At 46.4% G+C, this 21098-nt stretch overlaps 1 protein-coding gene and 1 long non-coding RNA gene across 15 annotated transcripts; one reads left to right on the plus strand and one right to left on the minus strand.

Moving 5' to 3' along the window:
• Positions 1–2516: 2516 nt before the first annotated feature.
• LOC135420492 (uncharacterized) lies at positions 2517–10648 on the minus strand. 8 transcript variants are annotated; one of them, XR_010433540.1, is made up of 6 exons: positions 8323–10648; positions 7475–7616; positions 7012–7139; positions 5209–5253; positions 3869–3922; positions 2517–3717 (listed from the first exon to the last, which is right to left on the minus strand). It is a non-coding gene; the product is annotated as an uncharacterized LOC135420492 (long non-coding RNA). The 8 variants fall into 8 exon arrangements; XR_010433541.1 differs by lacking the exons at positions 7012–7139; positions 7475–7616 and having other exon boundaries at positions 8323–8865; positions 9621–10647; XR_010433542.1 differs by lacking the exons at positions 7012–7139; positions 7475–7616 and having other exon boundaries at positions 8323–8434; positions 9513–10643.
• Positions 10649–10758: 110 nt separating this feature from the next.
• On the plus strand, positions 10759–19869 carry CNBP (CCHC-type zinc finger nucleic acid binding protein). 7 transcript variants are annotated; one of them, XM_064668046.1, is made up of 5 exons: positions 10759–10893; positions 17029–17148; positions 17400–17494; positions 17667–17869; positions 18803–19869. In XM_064668046.1, exons 2-5 carry the CDS (start codon positions 17046–17048, stop codon positions 18918–18920), a joined length of 519 nt encoding a protein of 172 aa, XP_064524116.1. In that variant the 5' UTR covers positions 10759–10893; positions 17029–17045; the 3' UTR covers positions 18921–19869. The 7 variants fall into 7 exon arrangements, with proteins under 7 accessions (XP_064524116.1, XP_064524118.1, XP_064524119.1 ...); XM_064668048.1 differs by having other exon boundaries at positions 10760–10893; positions 17400–17495; positions 17671–17869; XM_064668049.1 differs by having other exon boundaries at positions 10760–10893; positions 17403–17494.
• Positions 19870–21098: the final 1229 nt, after the last annotated feature.

Consider the following 21098-nt stretch of genomic DNA (forward strand, 5'->3'; position numbering starts at 1 on the left):
CCTCAGCTGTCCCACCTCCCCAGTGCCACTGGAAGCAGCTGCTGATGTCAGCTGAGCCTGCACTCAGGATTTTTTAGAGAGGTGGAGCTGGGGAGGAGCAAGAACAATATAACAAGTGTGTCAGGCGGTCCCGAGGTCAGGAGCACACCCTGCGCTCAGGGCTGACTCCAGGGTGAAGTCCCAGCCTGGGAGCTGAGTGTGTGCCCAGGGCTTGGCACAACTGCCCTCCCTGCTCTGGGGTGGGGCAAATTTCAAAGGACTTTTCAGAATCAAAGAGTCAGGAGCTATAGGTCCAACAGGGGGATGGGGGAACATATAAAGCTTAACAAGGCCTGGAGCTGCAGGCAAGGCATCTGAAGGCTTTTTAGATTCTGTATTGGCAGAAAGTGCCCTTGAGCAGCCCCCACGAAACGAATGATCAGCACAGACACAGGTGGGAGCAGTTTGTTACACTCTAAATCCTCCTTGTTTAGACTGTGCTGTATCAATGTCACAGCTTTTAAAACTGGAAAGACAGAAGTTTCTCCGTCCTCCTCACTTTGCCAGCTCTCCCACTGCTGCCCTACCTATCCAGGGGCAGTCCAAAGAGTGGCAGAGTACCATGGATTATTTACTGGTGTTTTCCTCTTGAAGCCTCTGTGCTGGGTTTCTTGTGAATCTACCAAATTTTAATAATTTTCATACATTTTTCAAGATGAAACACATACTCAGTTAACATTGAGACAACTTAAAAAACCTGATTCAACAATTTCCAAGGATGGCCCTTGGCTTAGAAGGAGTCCAAGTGACCTCTTTTCTGATAACTCCAGTGCTCCCATGCTCCAGGGTCGGGACTTGCCTACACTTATGGTCATTCCTCACTTATGAGTGTCTCAAATACAGAACCTTAGAAAATGAATCACATGCACGTTGTCACCCCCTGGGAAAACCTTGGGTTATGTGACCTGTGTGGTATCACAGAGATCTGTGACACAAACATGGACAGAATTTGGTTACTCAGGACAAAGTTCAGTTCTCTGAGCCATGAAATTGTCCTTTCCCTTTCCTGCAGTGTCCTTTCTCCTTGTGCATCTCCCAGCTTTTCAAACGAGGTAAACATTCCATTAGCACACAATTGACTCCAAGGAGGCTGGGAAAAGTAGCATTGAATTACTTCACTGAAGGCTATTGTAATTCTGTGCACAAGATTCCTAAATAAAGGTTGTATAAACAAACGTAACCCTAGCATGTTCCAGTTTGGGAGTGTCTGGTCCGTATTCCAATGTATTCTAATAACTGTGTTTTCCAGATGAATTTTGTCTGGGAATCTCATGCATCACCAATACTCTGCAGTTGCTCCCTGTAGCAGTCTCAGTGCTCAGATATGAAGGCCTCAAGAATTAACAATTATATTCACCAATACTACTGGACTGGCCAAAAGCTACTTTCCTGCCTTGGTAGAGGGAGGTTTCATTCCATTAAATGAAAATTTAATGGAGTGGGCTCAGAGCTTCCCTTCATACATGTACAAGGGGAAGGGCTCTCTGTGGCCTCCACGTGAGGAACCACGAGCTGTTTGATTTACAAGCCTCCCTGTTCTTCCTTGAAAGGGCAAACGTGTCCAGGCTGGCTGGCAGAGTGGCCCAGGGGGGCAGAGATCCCCAGCTCCTGCACACACAGCCTGGCCAGGGTGTTCCTGAGGGAGCTCAGCCACCAGGACCAGCCCCGCCATCCACCCCCTGCAGAGCTCCAAGGTACAGTCGGTCCAACACGCGCCCTGCACTCCCGGTCTCTCTTTCAAACCAAACACATGGAGCTGGTAATTACTGCTGTGCCACGGCAGCAGTGCCGGCACCACAAACCTGTTCATCCAGTTGGCTAATTAAGTATTTGTTTCTGAATGTTCCAGTGTCAATGTTAGTCACTGTATGAATGTAACAACAGGCAACACCCAAGGTCATTCCCAACTCAAAATATCAAAATACATTCTTGAGGTACTTTCCATTTGTTATTGCTCTTATCACTTTTCCCAGTTTGAAGCTGACTGAGAGCTGCTTCCAGGAAAATAATCACGGCCATAGCAGACAATGTGTTTTCTCCTGGTATACACTGAAGGCAGAAACGTGATAATTTCTGAAAACTAATGTCTCCCTTCTGCAAAGACAAAAATCAATTCATTCCATTTATTCTTCAGTTTTCAAGGGCATCTGATTTTTCTCCTAATTCACATACAACCTCCTTTCCCTATTTTTGCTAAATACCAGCATTGTGCCATTTTCAGGCTCACATGGATAAAACCTCCTTCTAGATGACTCGTTTTATTAGTGCGACTGACCTTGGAAATGGATGTTTATGATATAACTATGACTAGACTTTCAGCTGCCTGAATCTTAAAGGAATAATTTTTTCAAGAAGACTTTATTATTAAGTGTGCCTATTAAAGCTGGTGATTATACTAATAATCTGAATTATAACATGTTTAATTACTATAATATGATATGATCCAATAGGACACCAGTGAGGAAAAGCAAACCATATTTATGAGCAATGACAGGCTTTTTACTCCATTTTATTGAATAACAAATACCATCCTTCTCTTAGGTGACTCTCTCTACTTTTACAGTGTTTATATAAAAACAAGCCAGTCATATATAGTATATGTCATACCATCAACTTGGAATCAGAGATGTCTTGAAAACCAGGTGTCTGCAGCTGTGAAGTCCATACACACAATTTGATATTTTGTGCCAAATACACCAGTGATGCCTAAATCCCTCATGCAGTGTATTGGAAGTCCCCTTTTGCAGGCTATAGAAACATTTTATGCCCCCATCTCTAGCTGTCATTGAAACAGAAACTACGCTGACAGGTCTCTTAAAAATTACATTATAGGTTGTTCCTGCTTTTTACTATTCTTGTAAAGTCTTCCTAAAAGAACTAGAATTGAAACACTGGCCACAATGGAAACACTGGCACATTTTAGGCAGATCTTTGTTTCTACTCAAGGAACCTGTTTGTCTTCTCCTGTGGATGTGGCACCTGGGGACCTGGTGGCCTTGGCAGTGCTGGGGAGTGGTTGGACTCGATGATCTTGAAGGTCTTTTCCAGCCTAACAATTCTATGATTCCACACCCAATATGTTGTAAAGTTGGTCAAATAACGAAACACTGGGGAAAAAATGCCTCAGACATGTGAAGTCTCATTGCTCATGTAGTGGGGTAAGAAATTCAAACAGCATTTCCATGTATGCCAAAAGACTTGGATTTACTCTGACTCCTCCATCAGTCTTTATGATCTTCAAGAATCACTTCCTATTTTGTTTTAAAAACTCATCCAATATTTAAGCTGTGCTTCAGGCAGGCCTGTTCCTGCTCTCTTCCAAGAGAGAGTCCCTTTTTACTGGGCACATTGTCTTCCCCTGGCTGTGCTTGAGCACCAGAGTGGATGGTGACTCTCCCTTTCTGTTCCTTATGCAGCTGGTCAAGCCACAGAGCACACAGGAAGGAACATCTTTCCTTCTCATTGCTTGTTTCTGCCACTTTGGGCTATAACAGTGCTCAAGCCTGTAATTTTAATAGCAGTATTTTTCCATTATAAGCCTCTTTTCTGAAGCAAAGGACCAGTGAGTGACACACTGTCCTCTTGTGGCATTGGCAAAAGGAATTTAGTTACACATCACAACCTATGTGCAACACACAAAATGTGCACGTGGGTTTTCCAGCCACCCCAGAGATACCACTTGGGAAGAAAAAACATCAGGGGAAAACAAATCTCAGTGCATACAACATCACAAAATAGATCCCACTGGAGAGATGTCCAAACCCCTGAGGCTGGGAAAGGGAAGAGTGATGACAGGGTGTGTATCCCAGGAGAGAAATGAAGTTCTTACCTGTATTATCAGGGTTTATTTCAACCCACAGGACCCCTGCTTCAATTTAGAAAGCTGGAAAACAGAAGAAAATTATTTATTTATTTATACAGAGAAGGTCCCACCTCTTATGAATGATGAACTATGAATTTATACAGCAGGCCATATGTGCTCATGAGGAAATCCTTTTCTGAAACTCAAGACTCTGGAAGCTATTCACCAAGTTCAGTTTTACCCATGTTAATGAGAAGCCCAGGAAATTAAGACAGTTCCTTCCTAAGAAAAAGTCCTGCTCAAACCAGTGAAAGCCCAGCGAGGCCCAGGCCCTCTGTGTGGTTTTGCAATGTCTGTTTGCATTTCTGGGCCTGAAATCCTCAAACCAACTGGAGAACGTCCCAACAGGAGAAGAGCAGGACATGGCTCTGTGCACACAGAAGGATGGGTAGGATGATGTGACTTACCACGAGATTTCACTGGAGCTGGATTTTTTCTATTTGGCTGAATTAATCAAACCTGTAAGTTTAGCTTTGTTGTTACAAACAGATGAAAGAATATATAATTATATAATTATGAGGAGAAAAGGTGTCTTGTTTCTATCTAATTCATATGGAATTGACATGAAAAGAGTGGAAATCAGGGCAATTTATAAGAGTTTTTTTTCCTGTAAATTTTCACTTTTACAATTCCAAACCCAGTATGTTTGCACTGTTGGGGAACCCCGCAGTATCTGGGCTTTTTAACCTTTAAAACTACCTCAGCTGTATTACTCCTCTAACTTTGATCTTATAATGTAAAACAACTCTATTAGCTTAGCTCTGCAGAGTATCTCACACATCTTTGTCACAACTTTGAATTCTCATGTGCCTGCTCTGGTGCTTTTTTCTCCCTCCAAGCCAGCACCTTTTTATGACCTTTCACTCACCCTCAGCCTGTAGTTTCTCGTGCAATTAAAGTGAGCTGTGCTTATTTTTAGCACATACAAATATTCTGGGAACTACAGAACAGTTTGTCACCCCCGTTGGTAGGGCCCAATTGTTTTCATTTGTTACTTGGTGGAAATTACCATGGAATTCAGTTAGCTTTTTGTTGTTGCCAATGTTTACATTTATTAGATAATTTCTCCTTCCCTGTGAGTTATTCCCACTGCTCCTTCCTGACAGGCATACCCCCAACCTGGCTTTGCACAGCTTTAAGTGAACATCTCTTTTAATAATCTTGTGGTTATCAAAGGAGTATTTCTGATAATTATCTTCGTATTTCTTTGTATTATTTAAGTGTATTTTGTATTAGTTAATGCAGCTGAAAGGATGCTCTCAGTTCTATATCCACATTTCAATCCAAGGTGGGATAACTTCACTTACCTCATTCTCCCAAATCCTCTGCAGTATTTTGGGTAAAATGCCACACTGGAGAAAACAATAAAGCACATAAATATTAACACAAACTTTTTTTTTCTCCCATTAGATGTCAATCTTTCTGCACAAAATTTATGTGTGAAAGGAACGTGGCTATAATATTTTCCATTACATTATCATGCTGCTAAATCTTTCTTGGCAAAGGTTGTGGTAAGGTGCAACAACTCAACTGCTTGCTTGACAGCTTATCCCAGGAATAATGTTGAGGGGAAAAAAAGTTCTACTCATTATTTCAATATTGAGATGTTGGGGGGAGAAGGTTTTAATCCCTTTTGCTTTGGCAGGCTACAAACAGGACACCAGATGGGATATATTTAATAAATAAACAGTGCAAAGTCTCTGATCCACCTATAGCCAAGTCCTGACTCAGCCTCCTCTTACTGAAATCCCTTGGAGCCTGGTCAAGTCCAGATAAAGAGCTCATTTCAGTTCTGGAGCCAAGCTGTGTTGCTGCATCCAAAGTAGGTTGGGAACCCTGCCCTGGGAGCAGCTCTGCTTTTGCACTGCTCCTCGAGGCTCTGGCTCTCCTCGCTCAGGTTACAACAGGCTATTTTCCCTGCTTACAGCTGCCTCTGGAAAACATAAGAGCTCTTCTAGCATCTGGTTGTGTCTGGTCTGACACTGTAGTCTTGACATACTCTTTCTTTCCTAAGAATGTCTTTTGTTCCCAGAGTTAACTGGCATAGACATGAGGGGATGTCCCCTCAACAGGGTAAAAACTTCGGGGTCCAGCTCCAGTTCCTTGATATCAAACACGCTGATACAAGATGGGCTGATTAAGACCCTCAGATGGAGACTTGCAAATCCATCCTACACAGCTCAGTCCCAGTGTCCAGCAAAGGGAAGGTTTTGCTGTGGGATCTGGGACTCCTCTGGAGCCCCAGATCAGGAGACACCCCATCAAAGTGAACAGAATCGCACGAGCACTGAGCTGGAATCATCAGCATCATGGAAGGCTTGGGCTCTTCTATCTGATCATGTTAAGTTAATCATTAATATTTTTAGTTGTACTTTCAGTAAACATCACATAGAGATTTCACTGATCCCTCATCAGTAGAACTCAAATTTTGGAATCCCTTGTGTAAATCACTGGGAGAAGAGAGAGAAGCATTTGAGAGGCAGGAGCAGCCCGGGCTGTAGATGGAGTGGCACATGCCGGGTCAGACAGCTGAGAACAGAGTCCCTGTGCCTCAGGGCACTCCCATTGTCAGGGATAACCTCGGGGCACTGCTCAGAAATAGAAGCAGCAGCATGACAAAAACTGCCCCTTCAGTTGCATATCCCATTTTAGAGGGACACCAGAACTCCATCAACACTGTGTACACGTGAACATCTATATTATTATCACGGTTTAGTGCCTCTAACTCTCCAGGTTATGCAGGTCATCCTTCAGTCTTTGCTCTGTGTGTGGTCCCAGAGCCATCCTGCATCAAGCACTGCTCCACCATGCACCATGTGCTCTTTGAAGTGCCACACAGACCATCAAATATTGGTGCGATTTTAAAATTTTTAAAAGTGTAGTCATCTTAACAGACATAAAAATGGGCTCAGTGGTGCAAATGCCAGTGTGGCAGAACGAAATGACAGCTTAAATATGGACATTAAAGCATCCTGAGCAGCTGGCATACAACAGGTTATTCAACAGGTTGTTTTAAAAATAAGAGAAGAGCACAAAGATGTCTGTGTGTTTTTTCCATGCCAAAGAATGTGCTTTAGAGGATACTTTATTGAGATATTTTCTCACTGTACCTCAGCCTGGTACACTGGCCATTGGTTATGCTGGGTATGACCTCGTGGTGCCTTCACATCCAGGTTTTATCTCCATACACAGGCATTAGCAGAGGAAGTTCTTCTTGCCTGACTCTAAACGTGGGCATCTGTGCAACAGTCATGAGCTAAGTCATCACTTGTACTATTATATACATTAAATAAGCAATTACCTGAAATCTCATCAGCTAATTATAATACATCAAACTGAACTAAGAATCTGGAATCAGTCCGTATGATTGCTTCTCTTCAGCCAGACTCATTTCAACCTAAAGGACTGTATGTAGCTAATTTAACATAGACATATTCTCAAAATAATAAAAATTATATATAAGCCTATGAAATAATTCAACCATGAAGCCTGAATATGAATACTTCATTAAAGAAGCAGGCAGATCTTTCCTGCTATCTGTTGCATCACCCAGGGAATATAGGGAATATACACCTTCTACATGTCAAAAGTCTCTTCCGATCACCGGTGATGCTTCCTGAACTGTCACTGACGTGGACAAATGTTAAGCAGTCTCTCCTCTGTCAGTACAGCAGCTGATTTCACTGGGGTTGTGTCAGCTCTCAGTTGACTGTGGCTTTTTTAAACAAATAAATACGCAGAGCTGACTGCAGACTCTTAGACCATTGGAACTCCATTGCTGCAGAGGGCAGGGCACAGCATCCAGGGGCAGACCTGGGGAAAGGTGGGGGTGTTCCTGCCCTGCTGTGGCCTCCTGGCAGGAAAAGGAATGGCTTGGAATGGGGGAAGGAACAGGAAACAGCCACCACTTGTTCTGACACTGCTGCTGACAGATTGCTTTAAACCCAACAATGCTGTAAAAGCAGTTTCTCTTTTGAATACTTGCAACCCATAATGATTATTTTAGGTCTCCTTGGTTTTGAAAAATCCCACATACAAAATGAAGTAAGGTTTGCTTTAACAATGGAAATACGTGGCTGAGGCAATGACAATTGCCCAGCAACTGAAACAATTCTCTACCCACAGGCCCAACCACTCAGAGGAAAACAATGCAACAGCATGGGTCACAAAATCTGATTTGTTGTTTTATTTGGTCTTAAAACCATTTGGCTCTTCATCCAACACTTCTAAGAACTGTCTGCATTAGGAAAGATATATTGCTGAAAGAACAGATTACCTTCAGCCATTACTGCACTTGAGCTCCTCTGAGCACTGATATTCATAAATTGCTCTTAAGGCTTGGGATTTTTGGGGCAGAGACTGGAACTGACATCAAATTGTATTTTCCTTGAACACAAGAAATGAAGACTTTGTACTTCTACCCTGTTCTCTGTCTCCTTTGTTTTCTCTAGGAAGTAACTGAGTCAGGAATAGATGTCATGCTTCTCACTTTTGTTCTCTAACTGCAAGACTATGCCTAAATATCAGAGGAACCTGAAAAACAAGAATTGCAAGCTTTACTAAGATACAACAAGCCAAATTAATTCTTGGGGCAAGTACACAAACTAAACACTGTTAGAAGACTCTCTTACTATCTGCTGGAGGAGAATTTCCTCCATTATAACGAAACACAGCTAAAAATATCCTGTATTATAAGAACTGGAGCTGTATCTGAGGCAGTTCCCTTTGGGAGGGTGATTAATTGATGTGCCACCAGCAGTAACTCTTCTGGAGTAAAGCATTTTCACTCACAGTTGCACCCTCTTTCCATTTCAAGTAAGGGAGAGTCCAGTGTATGATTCGTTGTTCAGGGCAATTTAACCATCTCTATCAGTCACAAAAACTTTTGCTGACAGAAAGTCTAGAGGTTCCACCAAAGTTAAGTTTGGAGTTTCCTGGCCTCATGGACAGTTCAAGAAGTACAACTAGCGAAACACAAGAAAAGTTAGAAAAGTTGTATTACAATTGGTTTGTTGGTCTGAAATTCCTGACTCATAGAGAGACCAGGTTCTAGTACTTTAAAAAAAGATTTGCTGAAAAAATTGAGGATACGTGATTTTGTCTCTGTAGCCTTTCTGAGTGACATTGATCTGTTGTTTGATTGGGGTTTTTTAATGCAGTGCAGACACAGTCATGATTTAGAAGCTCTGAGCACTTGCTTAGCTACACACATTACTTTTCTTCCCTGTATCTCTAGCCACGAAAACTAAAAGTGCAACTACTTGAGAACAGGACTGTAATGTATCTGAGGCAACCCAAGGCCACGAAAATAATGCTGAACCATGACAGTAAAGACAAAAAAAAGTAATGAATGGAAAAAAATATTATTACAGGTTCAAAGCTTGTTGGTGATGCTGATATTTTTTACAGTGCTGTGAAACAAATGCCAGAACAAGACCTGGCATAAGTTTGTTAGACATTATAGAGTAATATGCAGAGATAGGTCTGAGAGGTCCCCTTTTCACACCTCCGTGCTGATGCACAGTGGGTGTAGCCCTGTGGAAAATACAGCTCATTATAAACGCACCAGACAGACACGCAAACACAGCGCACAAACCCCAAATAAACTCACGTAAAGTCCATCTTAAATGAGCTGCACTTAACACGAGGAAAAGACATACTTTGTTACTCATAGTCTAATAAAAGAAACTTAACTATAGTGCTATAATATTAGATTTACAGCTTGAGGAAAGGTCAGTCCAAAGCATCTCCACGATCAGCCCCACATTTTATTCCTGAGCCCGGGGCTCGGCGGGTCCTTCTTGTAACTGATGGACTGGGAGGGAAAGACTTTTAAACAAAAACGGTGTGACTTGGAACAAAAGGATGACGACTGATGCTGGACACTGCTGGTGTGTCGTACTTGCCAGGCCATGAACGTGGGAGTGCGTTCGGGGCAATAATTGGTCACTAATTCATTTGCAAAGTTCCCAGGCACAAAGGAGAGGGTTTATGTAAACGCCCTCAGAACACCAAGCAGGAACACTATTCCTGAGCTTTGCGTACGGCACAGAGTCCGAGTGTAAATTTTGTTAGGTGACTCAAAACAACTTTTTTCCTCTCGTGTCTTTGGGCTGTAGCGCGCGGGAGCCCCGCGCGGGTGCCCGGCGGTGCCCTCCGCGCTGAGGGGGCCCGGGTGCCCTCACGGCCCCGCGTCCTCCATTTCCTGCGCGGCGGCGGCGCCCGCGCCCCGTCAAGATGGCGACGGCGCCTCACGGCCCTGGAGGGCGGGCAGTGGCCTTGCCCGCCGCGCTGAGCCCGGCCCGGGCCTGCCCACGCCCCTCAGCCCCGGCCCGGTCCCGCAGGGCCGTCTCAGCCCCGACCCCGCACCGCGGGCTCTGCCGAGCGCGGCACCGGCGCCTGACGGTGTCCGGGCAGGGCCGCGGTGGCAGCGTGACGAGGCCTAGAGGAGCCCTGGCGGGCGGAGGCTGCAGGGGATGGGGCGGCGGCGAGTCCCGTGCAAGCCCCGCTGGGGCGTGCGGGGTGTCCCACCGGACCCTGCGGGTCGCCCGGCTCGGCGCGGGAACCGGGGCCGAGCAGCGGGCGGGGGGAGCCGGGCATAGGGAGCTGAACAGAGGCTTCGGCAGCTCCGGCGCGGCTCTCAGGTGCGTGTAGGGCCGCGCTGCCCCCCGGCGCAGCGGTGAGTCACGGCGGGTCGGCGCAGCCCCAGAGCCACCATGGCCGCCCCGCGCCCCCGCCCGCGCGCGGGACGCGCGCCCCGCCCACCCCGCGGCTGGGTATCCCCGCCCACGGCTCCCATTGGCCGCGCGGAGCAGCGCCGGGCGCCCATTGGCTGGGTGCGCCCCCGGCGAGCCGTGCGCAGAGCGGCGGGCGGGGCGGCGCGGGGCCGTGTGCACACCGCGTGTGGCGCAGGCAGCGGGACCGGCGGCACCGAGTGAGCGAGCGGGGCCGAGTCGTGCGGGGGCCGCGGCCGTGGGGGGACCGGACCGCAGGTACCGCCGAGGGCCGCGAGGGAGTGGCCGGTGAGCCGTGGGGGCCCGAGGCGGGAGCCGCGGCGGCAGCGCGGGCGCCGTGCGGGGCGGTGATGGCGCTGGCGCACTCTGGCCTAGCGCGGGAAAGTGCGGGTGGGCGCGGGCGCCATTCCGGGCCCCATTCCGGGCCGGGCCGGGCGGGGGACGGGCCAGGGCACGGGGGGGCCGCGGTGGCCGCGAGCCTGGCGAGGGCGGCGGCGGAGGCTGAGTCAGGGCTGGGTTCCGGGAGCGCCCAGGGAGCCTGCGCCGCCCGGGGTGCGGGGGGGCCGCTCCGCTCCGCCCGGGCGCGGCCCCGGGGCCGCTGCACGCTCGGCCTGCGGGGCGGTGGAGGGGGGCAGGGCCGCACGTGGCCGCCCGGGCAGGGGGAGCGCGGCCCGGCCGTGCGCCAGCGAGTTCGGGGAGAAAAAGATCCTGTGAGCCCGGGGGTTGCGGGGAACGGCCTGAAATTAAACTGTTTGTTCTTCTTTCTCTGTGTTTAATTTCATTTAATTTCATTTTAAGTCCCCGCTAAAGTCCCGTCGGCGGGGCCGCGGCCCGCGCACCACGTGGCTCCCCACGTGTGAGGCGCTCCGGAGACACAGGGTCGAGGTGTCGCAACTGTTTGCTCCGACCACAGGCACGGGTGGCCTGCTCCAAATCCAAGTGTGACCTATAAATGGATAGGAAAAACAGCCTGTGCCATCTGCACAGCGCGGGCTCTGGGGCGGCCTTTTATTTGAGTTCCAGTCGGGCGTAGTTCTCAAGTAACCGCTGTTGCTCATACAGAATCCAGCATTGTCATATTTAATAATGGGTTTTGTTTTCCTCTAAGCACCTAATGCGATCTCATTTCCACGCAGCTTTAAGGTTGCGTGGACCGTCTTCTCTTCCTCAGTGCAGACTTACCTAGAGAGGCAATTCTGCATCTGTCCTCCGCGGGAAGAGGTTAAATGAGTTCACTGGGGCTGTGCAACAACCCTGCGAGTTACAGGTTTAACCTGCCATTTAAACTGACCTTGCTAAAGTCTGGGCTGACTTTTATGTTAAAAGCTTCACATGTTGCTCCTGTTGTTTGCTTTTCTTTCAACTTAAAAGTTCATACAGATACCATCTTCCCCTTGTATTTTTTATGGCTAAAATGTGCACGTTTGGTAGATGTGGTTTCTCCCAGTCCACATATGGGTAGGCAGAAAGTGCTGCAGAGTCACTTTTGGATGAACTTTATTTCTCTTCCTGGTTTGTGTTAACAGAGCTATGCAAGAATTACCCGTGTAATTGAAGTCAGGATGTCCTTTTGTCCTGGCTTCTACCCTCAGTTCTTGAGTTAATGTTCAGCGTTCCTGGGTCAGTGTGACTGTGAAATGCAGACGGGTCCCACATGGAGCATAGGGGCTTGACTTTCCACTTCTGCAGGTTTTCCTGACCTTTCAAGCTAATTTCTTTCAGAATTGGCATAATGTTTTCTGGTGGTCAGAATACTTTTATATTTCATCCTAGTGAGGACAAAAGTGGAAGACAGGAGCATCACTAACTCTTCTGTAGCAGGTTTTTAGGTTACAGATGTGGAAATTCAGCTTTTGAATACTGAGTAGCTTTGGTGATAGTTGTGTTTGAGAACTCTTACATCTTGCTTGGGAAATAAAAACTCATTTAAAATGAGTAGTACTTGGAGTTTTCTGTTGAAACTAAATGCTAGTGCTTAGGTTAGCAGGCCTTTCTGCCTTTTCAGTCTTTTCTTTGAGGAAAGCAGAGCTGTGCTTCCTGTCACATTGGGGGTTTGCCATGCTCAGGCTGTCTCAGGGCTGACTTGCCCCATTCAGGTGTGGTGCTGTGGGTTGGTCACCAACGGCCTGGAAGGGAGTGGCTGATTTCTCAACGTTGGCCTGTGACAGAACCGACTTGCTAAAGGGCTCTTACGTGTGCTGGCTCTGGCAAGGGCTTTTATCTGGTCTGTGCTTTGATTGAAGGGGTGAAGTCCTGCTGATACCAACTTCAGGTTGTACTCGTAGGTTGAAAGAAGCACCTAGTAAACACAGTGGCCCTACTGTACAGGGCTGTTAAATGCTAAGGAACTGCTGGTATCCAGAAGAATTGTCACTAATCTTGGGGTTGAAGTTCAGCTTCCTTTTTACTATGAGGAGCCCAAGTCAGTTTTATTTTTGTTTGTTAAAACAACTTCTTCCCTGGAGGGCATCGAGGCTGAAAGGCATAAAATAAGCATTAGAGTGGAGCTTAGTGGCAGTTCTGTCCATCATCAGCTCTAGGTGGGCTACTAAAACAGGCTCGGCTATTGCTGAATCTTGTGTGTGAGAATTGGGGCTTAATAGCACCTCTCCTGTTCTAGCAGTTTTGAGTATGTATTAACTGTAAAGCTACAGTAAGACACAGTCTTCCCCTTCAGAGTTTGATAGCAGGAACTTCTTGTATCAAAGGTTTCTTCTGTCGCTACAAGAAACACAAAAAAACTTGGTCACTTTGAAGTTTGGTGCTTGGTTTGCCCTCAAAAGCTTCGGATCTGACCTAGGAAAGCGCTGTGGTGGCCCGGGAATCTGTTCTCAGCCCTGCTTTTTAGCAGTAGGGCCATCATAGAGAACAAGGTCTAAAATTCATTCTTAATGTTTTGGCTTCAAACTGCAGTTGCAGAGCTCTGTAGAAGGAGTTGAGGTAAATTACTACCTTCTCTCTTTCTGGAAAGGTACGAAAACACAATTAGACTTGTGTTTTTGACAAGTTTTCAAATCTTATTCTGTGAGGCACTGCTTTACTATACCTTGCAGAATTTGACCTGTCTCAGAAATGCTACATGAGGCCATAGTTGTGATTTGTTTTCCATTACTGCTTTTCCTGCCCTGGTGAGGTAAAAATCTTGTTCTGGTATGTGAGGGGGGGGCGGGGACGATGACACATGGACAGACAGGACAGGCTGCTTTGTGTAACACGTCTGAGCTGCGCAGAACAGTGAGAGCTGGGACTGAAAACTTTCCAAGCAGACTTAAGTAGCTTTCTTGCAAAAGGCTTACTGAAGGTGGCCTTGATAGATAAAAGGAACTGCTGGAAACTTGCCTGTGATGACAAAATGGAGGAGTATTGACTAATAGAGGAGCATTTGAACTTGGGTGGGTTTTAGTGCACTCGTTTTTTTCTCTTGGAAGTAAAGCTGTAATGGTGTCCAAAGTGCTTGGAGGCTGTTCATTTAAGGACTTGTCTTCTGATCCAGCCTTTTCTGGATATTACCCTTTCAAGGTGGCTGTTGGCTTCCTCTGGAAATTGAATCCTTACAGTTCACACTGCTGGGAAATTCTGTCCCATGTAAGGCTTTTAGAAGGTGGGGCAAGTAAAACCATTGTCAGCTGCAGCCACCTCTGGCTGCTGAACGTGTGCTGAGTCTCAGATCCTTTACAGGAAGAATGCAGAAGTTAAACATGGAAATACCACGGGAAGAGAAACTCCAGGCAAACTGTTGGGTTCTTGGATGCGCTGAAGGTATCTGAAGATAGGGAAGTGTGCTTTGTAATCACACTTGTATGGCAGCTGTAACCTTCCAGTACCTCTGAGTTCAGGGGAAAAAGGGACCTCTGGGTTTTTAAATGAATCTCCAGTAGTCTTGAAGGATAGTTGCAGAGACTGTTCTTTGACTTTAGATTTCTTACTCAGTTGGTGTAATCTTTGCCGTGAAAACGAGAAAAAGAAACTTCAGGTTTTCCTTTTGAAGGGGCATTTATAAAGGAAGAAACTCTGAAGCAGATGTAAAACTTTTGAGACTCCTTTATGGCGGTGAGTGGTGAGCTTTTGTCCCTCGTGCAGGTCCTGACCTGGACTGGCAGATAGACTGGAGGTAAGCTGCCATTAGTCTTGATATCAGAACTTCTCCTCTGTGCATGTAAAGCAGGTCTGGCTCACCTGTTAGGCATTTGTCTCTTACCATGTGTTAACCTGACTGGTTCTGTGGGGAGGATTCAGTCCTGTGACATTGTACCATAGCCTCAGGTTCATGGGAGTGAGATCTGGTAGTGGAATGTCTGTTCAGATGTGCTGCAGTTCTGCTGCAGCTGCTGCCAGTGCTATTTTGCTCTCTTTAACACATCTTATGTTGCCATTTGATAATATTTTAATGTGAACACTTTTTGGAAGAGTTGTGAGTGAAGAGTGTATGTATTTCAGAGACCCCATCTTGTCCTTCTTGAAAATTAGAGGCAGCATCAACTGCTGTGCCTGAGCCCAACTCCTGCAGTTGGCTTTGCCTGTGTTTTCCCTGTTCTGCAGTGTCAACATGGTTGCTATGAACACAGGCGTAAACAATGGCACAGTGAGTGCCAGCTGCTGCCACCACAGCGGGCAGTGCTCGGGCCCTGGGCGTCCTCAGGAGACACTTGGAAATCTTGGGCACTGACAGGAAGCAGAGAAGACTGGGTTATGTGTAAAATCAAGGGTATCTCTTAAGTGCTTGGACAGCCAGGTGTTTTAGTCTTGTTTAGATCTGTTTAAGATTTCTTGCACCCTTTCATTGCAGAACTTCATTTTAAGGGCACATACCATCATCTGGTCCAGCTGAAAGTTAGATATGGGATTACAGAGATAACACACTAAAGTTTGTATCTCTTGTATTTTAAATTCTCAGCCATATACTGTGGTTGGAAGAATCACTTGAGTGCTGAAGACCATCAGAGAGAGGGGGAGGAATTGGTAAAAAGGCAGAGTAAATTTGTTAAACGTTGGGGTAGAGGTAACTAAAATTCATGTTTAGATATATGCTCTCCATTTAAGAGCTAAATGTCAGGATGCTAATTCTGGTTCCTTCTTGAGGTCATGTGTCATTGTGCTGCTCCTGTAGTGACTTTTTTCAAGACTCTGCCCCCTGACTGTTGCTGTAATCTGGGATGCTGGATGGTCTGAGAGGAGGGGGAGTGTTCTGTAATGTGTATGAACTGTAGGGTTACAGGAGGATTATCTTGATGGGGGATCAAGTAAACTACCAAACATACCACATAACGATTGTACTTCTGTTGGGTTAAGAATAATAAATTGGGAGATAGCTTTTGAGGTATTAAAACTTTGGGAGATTTCAGCAAAACAATGCTTGACGTGCATATTTTTAGACTAGTGTACTTTAAACTTCAAGCACACTTTAAAAAAGACTCCAGTTTAACTGTGTAACTTCCTCGTTCTTTTCCTGTAGTTCTGGAACTGTTGTGTAAGTGTCCCACAGCTCAGGGGAGCTGTGGCTGTGTGTTTGCCCTGCCCCATCCTCCCCACAGCCTCAGTGGGCTGTGCAGGCTGGCTCTGCTCACCTCCATTTCCCATTTGGGCTTGTGCTGGAGGACAGGCCTGTCTGTCTGTTGCTTCCAGATTATTCTAAGGATGTTTCGTGAGTTAGCCCTTTTAGATACCTGGCAAGTGTCTGCTGTCCTTTGGGAAGCCTGATGTCTTAAAACATTTTCTTTCATGTGAACCTGGGAGTGGAATATGCAGCCTGAGCTATAGGTAAATTACAAATTGTAATTCTTGTTTTTCTGAGTCTAACTGTTAGTTAGGTTATAAAAGACGTTGGGCTAATGTGTTCTTCAATGCTTTAGGTTTAATGCTGCTTATTCTTACACTTAGCTTTTAGAGTGAAACTTGATTAGTCAATAAAGGTAGTAGCTGCTAGGCAGACTTTTAAAGAAGGTGTAACAACTACAGGAGGAAATAACTTGTACATATAAGTAGCTGCTTTTGAGTTTAACTCATAGGATTGAGGAGGAAAGTGCTTTACTGAAAGAACAACATTAAGGCTGGTAATACAATAGTTAAAGGGCTTTACTTTTTCCCTCTCCCCGAGTATTTTGTAAGTTCTCGAAGCAAAGGTTGGCTACAAAAAGGAGTGAAAGTTACATAGAACACAGTTTCTTTATCTGTTCTAAGTTGCCTTACTTCAGGCAAAGTGGAGGCAGACTTTCATCCGTCACAGTAGTTTCAGTAGTCGTGATGAAATACTGCACAAAAGTATTGAGTTGGCCAGAAGTCCTGTTGGGTTTGCATTGCCTTTGCTGGGGGGATGGGAAACCTCTGAGTCTCTCATTTTAATGTAGCCTTTGGCTGGGGGAGGAGAAGGTGTTTTAAAATGTCCTTCTTGCTCAGACAGGTGATCTGCAGCCATGAGCAGCAACGAGTGCTTCAAGTGTGGCCGTAGCGGCCACTGGGCCCGGGAGTGCCCCTCTGGCATCGGCCGTGGCCGTGGCATGAGGAGCCGTGGCAGAGGTGAGTGCTGGCTGTGGCTGTGTTTGGTTGTATAGCAGGGTGTCTGGCTGAGTGCTGTGGTTAGGGTGTAAAACTGGCGTTGTCAGACCTACAGATTGGTAATAAGGACCGAGGAAATGTACCTCTGTGGAAGAACTTTGCCACAGGCTCAGTGTGACACCGACTTGTCAGTTCAGCCGACGGTGTTTGTGATTGAGTCAGAATATTCTGAACTTAGGCTTTTTTCTTTTCCTTCTTGTGCCCATTCCAAGCAGGCTTCCAGTTCATGTCCTCATCTCTGCCGGATATCTGTTACCGCTGTGGTGAGTCTGGCCATCTCGCCAAGGACTGTGATCTCCAGGAGGATGGTAAGTATCACTAAATATTTGACTCTTCAGTGCCAGGGGCAGAGCTCTGTGGCTGAAGAGAAGGACGCAGGGGTTCCCTGGGAGCAGGCTGGGGGTGTGCCCCATTCAAAGCATGCTGCCCCTCATGCTACCAAGGTTTTATAGTCTGTTTGGTGTGTTTTTCCCATTGTGGAAGCCTGCTATAACTGCGGTAGAAGTGGCCACATTGCGAAGGACTGCAAGGAGCCCAAGAGGGAGCGGGAGCAGTGCTGCTACAACTGTGGCAAGCCCGGCCACCTGGCCCGCGACTGCGACCACGCGGATGAGCAGAAGTGCTATTCCTGTGGGGAGTTTGGGCACATTCAGAAAGACTGCACCAAAGTGAAATGCTACAGGTAAGGCTGCCAGACACAGCTGCAGTGCACCTGCTGTGAGAAATGCATTCTGGGGCTGAAATGCAGCCTCAGCTCTGGCCAAGGAGCGAGTTCCTTAGAACAGTTACCTGTTGTTGCTCAGAACTAGGACTTTCACACCTGTTAGCAAAGGGGAGTACAGATTACGTGATGCACATCTCTGCACAGCCACACAGTGCAGTGTTAAATCTCTTGGGCTGTACAGGAGAAAGGGCCATGTCCTTTTGCAGAAGGTAACGGGAGATGCTTGCCCACAGCACAGACTTGCTGAGGTTGGGTGCCCAGTATGTCATCCTAGAGCTAACAAAGCTCAGCTGTAAAGATCAGCTGACTGGCACAGCCAGCCCCAGGATGAACACACTAAGTTGTCTTGGTTATAGAGAAACATGGATAGAAGTGGGTGTTAAATTGGTTTGAAATGCCATCTTCAGAGTGCTGTCTGGGTTTTGAATGCAGGCATACACCAGAGACGGCACATTCCTGAGTGCAGTATTCTTCACCTCCACCAACATTCCCTTCTGTGGAGGAAGGAGAGAGAACATGGTGTATTTGAGTTTGACTAATGACTCTCAAAACAAAGCTAAACTGCAGGCAGGAGCATTGCGTGCAGGCAAAACCCAGCCCACAGTTAAAAAAACAAGGGGGGGGGAACCAAACCACCCAAAGCCTTCTGTATTTGACATAGAGTGATTTTGGCATATCCAGTGATTAGTGTGAGCTGATCATTTGTGAACAGTTCTGGCTGTGGTTAAGACAAACTTCCTTCATGTCAAAGAATTCTGGAACACAGGACCAGAAGTCTTGACTGCAGAAGTCGTGTTGCGTGAAAGTGAAGCAGATAATGTACTTGACAGGGTGGGATTGCTCCTGTGAAGGGCTGCTGGGGGTGGCTCTGATGAACTGTTTCTGTTGCAGGTGTGGTGAAACTGGCCATGTAGCCATCAACTGCAGCAAGACCAGCGAAGTCAACTGCTACCGCTGCGGCGAGTCAGGGCACCTTGCACGGGAATGCACAATTGAAGCTACAGCCTAATTATTTTCCTTTGTCGCCCCTCCTTTTTCTGATTGATGGTTGTATTATTTTTCTCTGAATCCTCTTCACTGGCCAAAGGTTGGCAGATAGAGGCTACTCCCAGGCCAGTGAGCTTTACTTGCCGTGTAAAAGGAGGAAAGGGGTGGAAAAATCAACTTTCTGCATTTAACTACAAAAATGTTTATGTTTAGTTTGGTAGAGGTGTTATGTATAATGCTTTGTTAAAGAACCCCCTTTCCGTGCCACTGGTGAATAGGGATTGATGAGTGGGAAGAGTTGAGTCAGACCAGCAAAAACCCTCTCTGGGTTACAGGGAAGTGATCCTATGCAGGAGGAAAGAAATTCTGGAAGTGTCTAAACTTCCTCATAACTTTTATTTTATTACAATGGCCTTGGATTGTCTGACCTCAGTAGCTGTTAACACCAAGTGATATCTGCATCAGGCCCTACCTAGAGCATATAGCTGAGTGGGAGTAAACAAACAAGATGCACATGCCTGTTAATGGCCATGAGAGAGAGAGAGAAATCTGAAATCAATCTTAAAAGTAACAGTAATTCAGTCAGTGAATGTTCATGTTGGAGATACAGAACGTAATGGGAAGCTTTTGAATAAATATCTCAAAGTCAATCTGAAACCCAGACATCAGTGCTCATAGCATATACAATTTGGAGTTATTCAGGAGTTGCAAATAAATGCATTTTCACAGAAATCAAGATGTTATTTTTGTATACTATATCACTTAGACAACTGAGTTTCATTTGCTTGTAATCAGTTTTTAAAGTAAGATGGTAAGAGCAATTGAAGTCCTAGAACATAGAAAATGTAATTTTAAACTATCAATAAAGCTGGAGGAGGAAGGGGAGTTTGGCTAAAGTTCCTTTTGTTTATTTTTGGTTTTCCTGTACACAGTGCAAAATAACATATTAAAAAGGGGTATGTGGAGGTTCAGTTTGGACTTTTCTTTTGTACTGTCTTATGTTCAGTTCCCATCCAGCTGGAAGTGCGATGTGTCTGCAGATGGCCATGGGAATGAGCTGTGGGGTCTGGGAGGTGGGGGCCTGGAGCAGTTCAGTTCTTTTGGCAGTACCTGAGCCCTCACTGCTGTCACTGCACTCAGAACTCTCGCTTAAAACCTCTGCACTGGCCGTGTCCGTGGGTGGTTGTGCTGTGCTGGTTGACTGAGGGTCAGTGAACAGTTCCACAGATGAAAAGGGAGCTGACTCACTGTACTTTCACATCCCCTCACTATGGGAATAAAGCCTGGATGTGCAGGAGTTGTTGGCCCATCAGTGCTTCACCATAAGGCAGGATTGGAGAAGGGGTGTCCAACACATGCTGTGAAGATCTGGCTTGGAAGTGCCTCTGAGCCACTGTCTGTCCTCGAGCTCTGGCAGATCCTGTGGGATCGGTGCAGTTAGGATCAGGGAGAGTGTGCTGCAGTGGTGAAAAATGGGCTGTGAGGTCTGGAGAGAAGTACCAGACTGCCAGTCTGGAGCTCTGCTGGAGTAGAGCTGAATTGGCACTGCCACTTGTCTCCTGCATCTGTGTTACAATGACCCAGTTTGTATCAGGTTAACATTTTTGTTAATTTTGGAAGCGACCTGTTCGCAGTGTCACAGCCATGCAGTAGTGTTCCTGAAGGTTGTGATTTTCCAGGAACAACTTGAGCTTGGAGCTTTTGGCACGCTGGTACAGAGTGAGGCTTTGCAGAAGGGCTAAGAACTCCTCAGTTCCTGAACTAGAAGATCCCAGTGAGGAGGTTTACCTGGGAGTGCTGGAACCTGTAAAAGCAGATACCCTACTTGATAATCTTGAGTGGTGTCAGGAAATCTGATACCTAAAATGTGTGTGTCTGAGAAAACTGATGGTCATAGTGCTGTATCATGTCAGGTGAACTCTGGTCAGGTTGTGGTTGTTTTGCAAAGGACTGCCTTGGCAATTCAGAGTTCCTTAATGCTTAATAAATAAAAGATTTATGAAGATCTTAAAGTTTCATCCTGGGTTTGATCTTCGAAACCTGTGAAAACTAGCGAACTGTAGTTCAGGGAGAAGATGCTGGTGAGAAGGTGAGGTGCAAGGTGGGGAGGGCTGGGTTGGTGCTGCTGCAGAGCAGAAGGGAACAGGCTTGGCAGAACTGCCTTTATTTGAAGCTCTCAAAGAGGGAGCATTGTGGCACT

This window comes from Pseudopipra pipra, chromosome 11, assembly GCF_036250125.1.
Source record: "Pseudopipra pipra isolate bDixPip1 chromosome 11, bDixPip1.hap1, whole genome shotgun sequence".
NCBI classification, from domain to species: domain Eukaryota; kingdom Metazoa; phylum Chordata; class Aves; order Passeriformes; family Pipridae; genus Pseudopipra; species Pseudopipra pipra.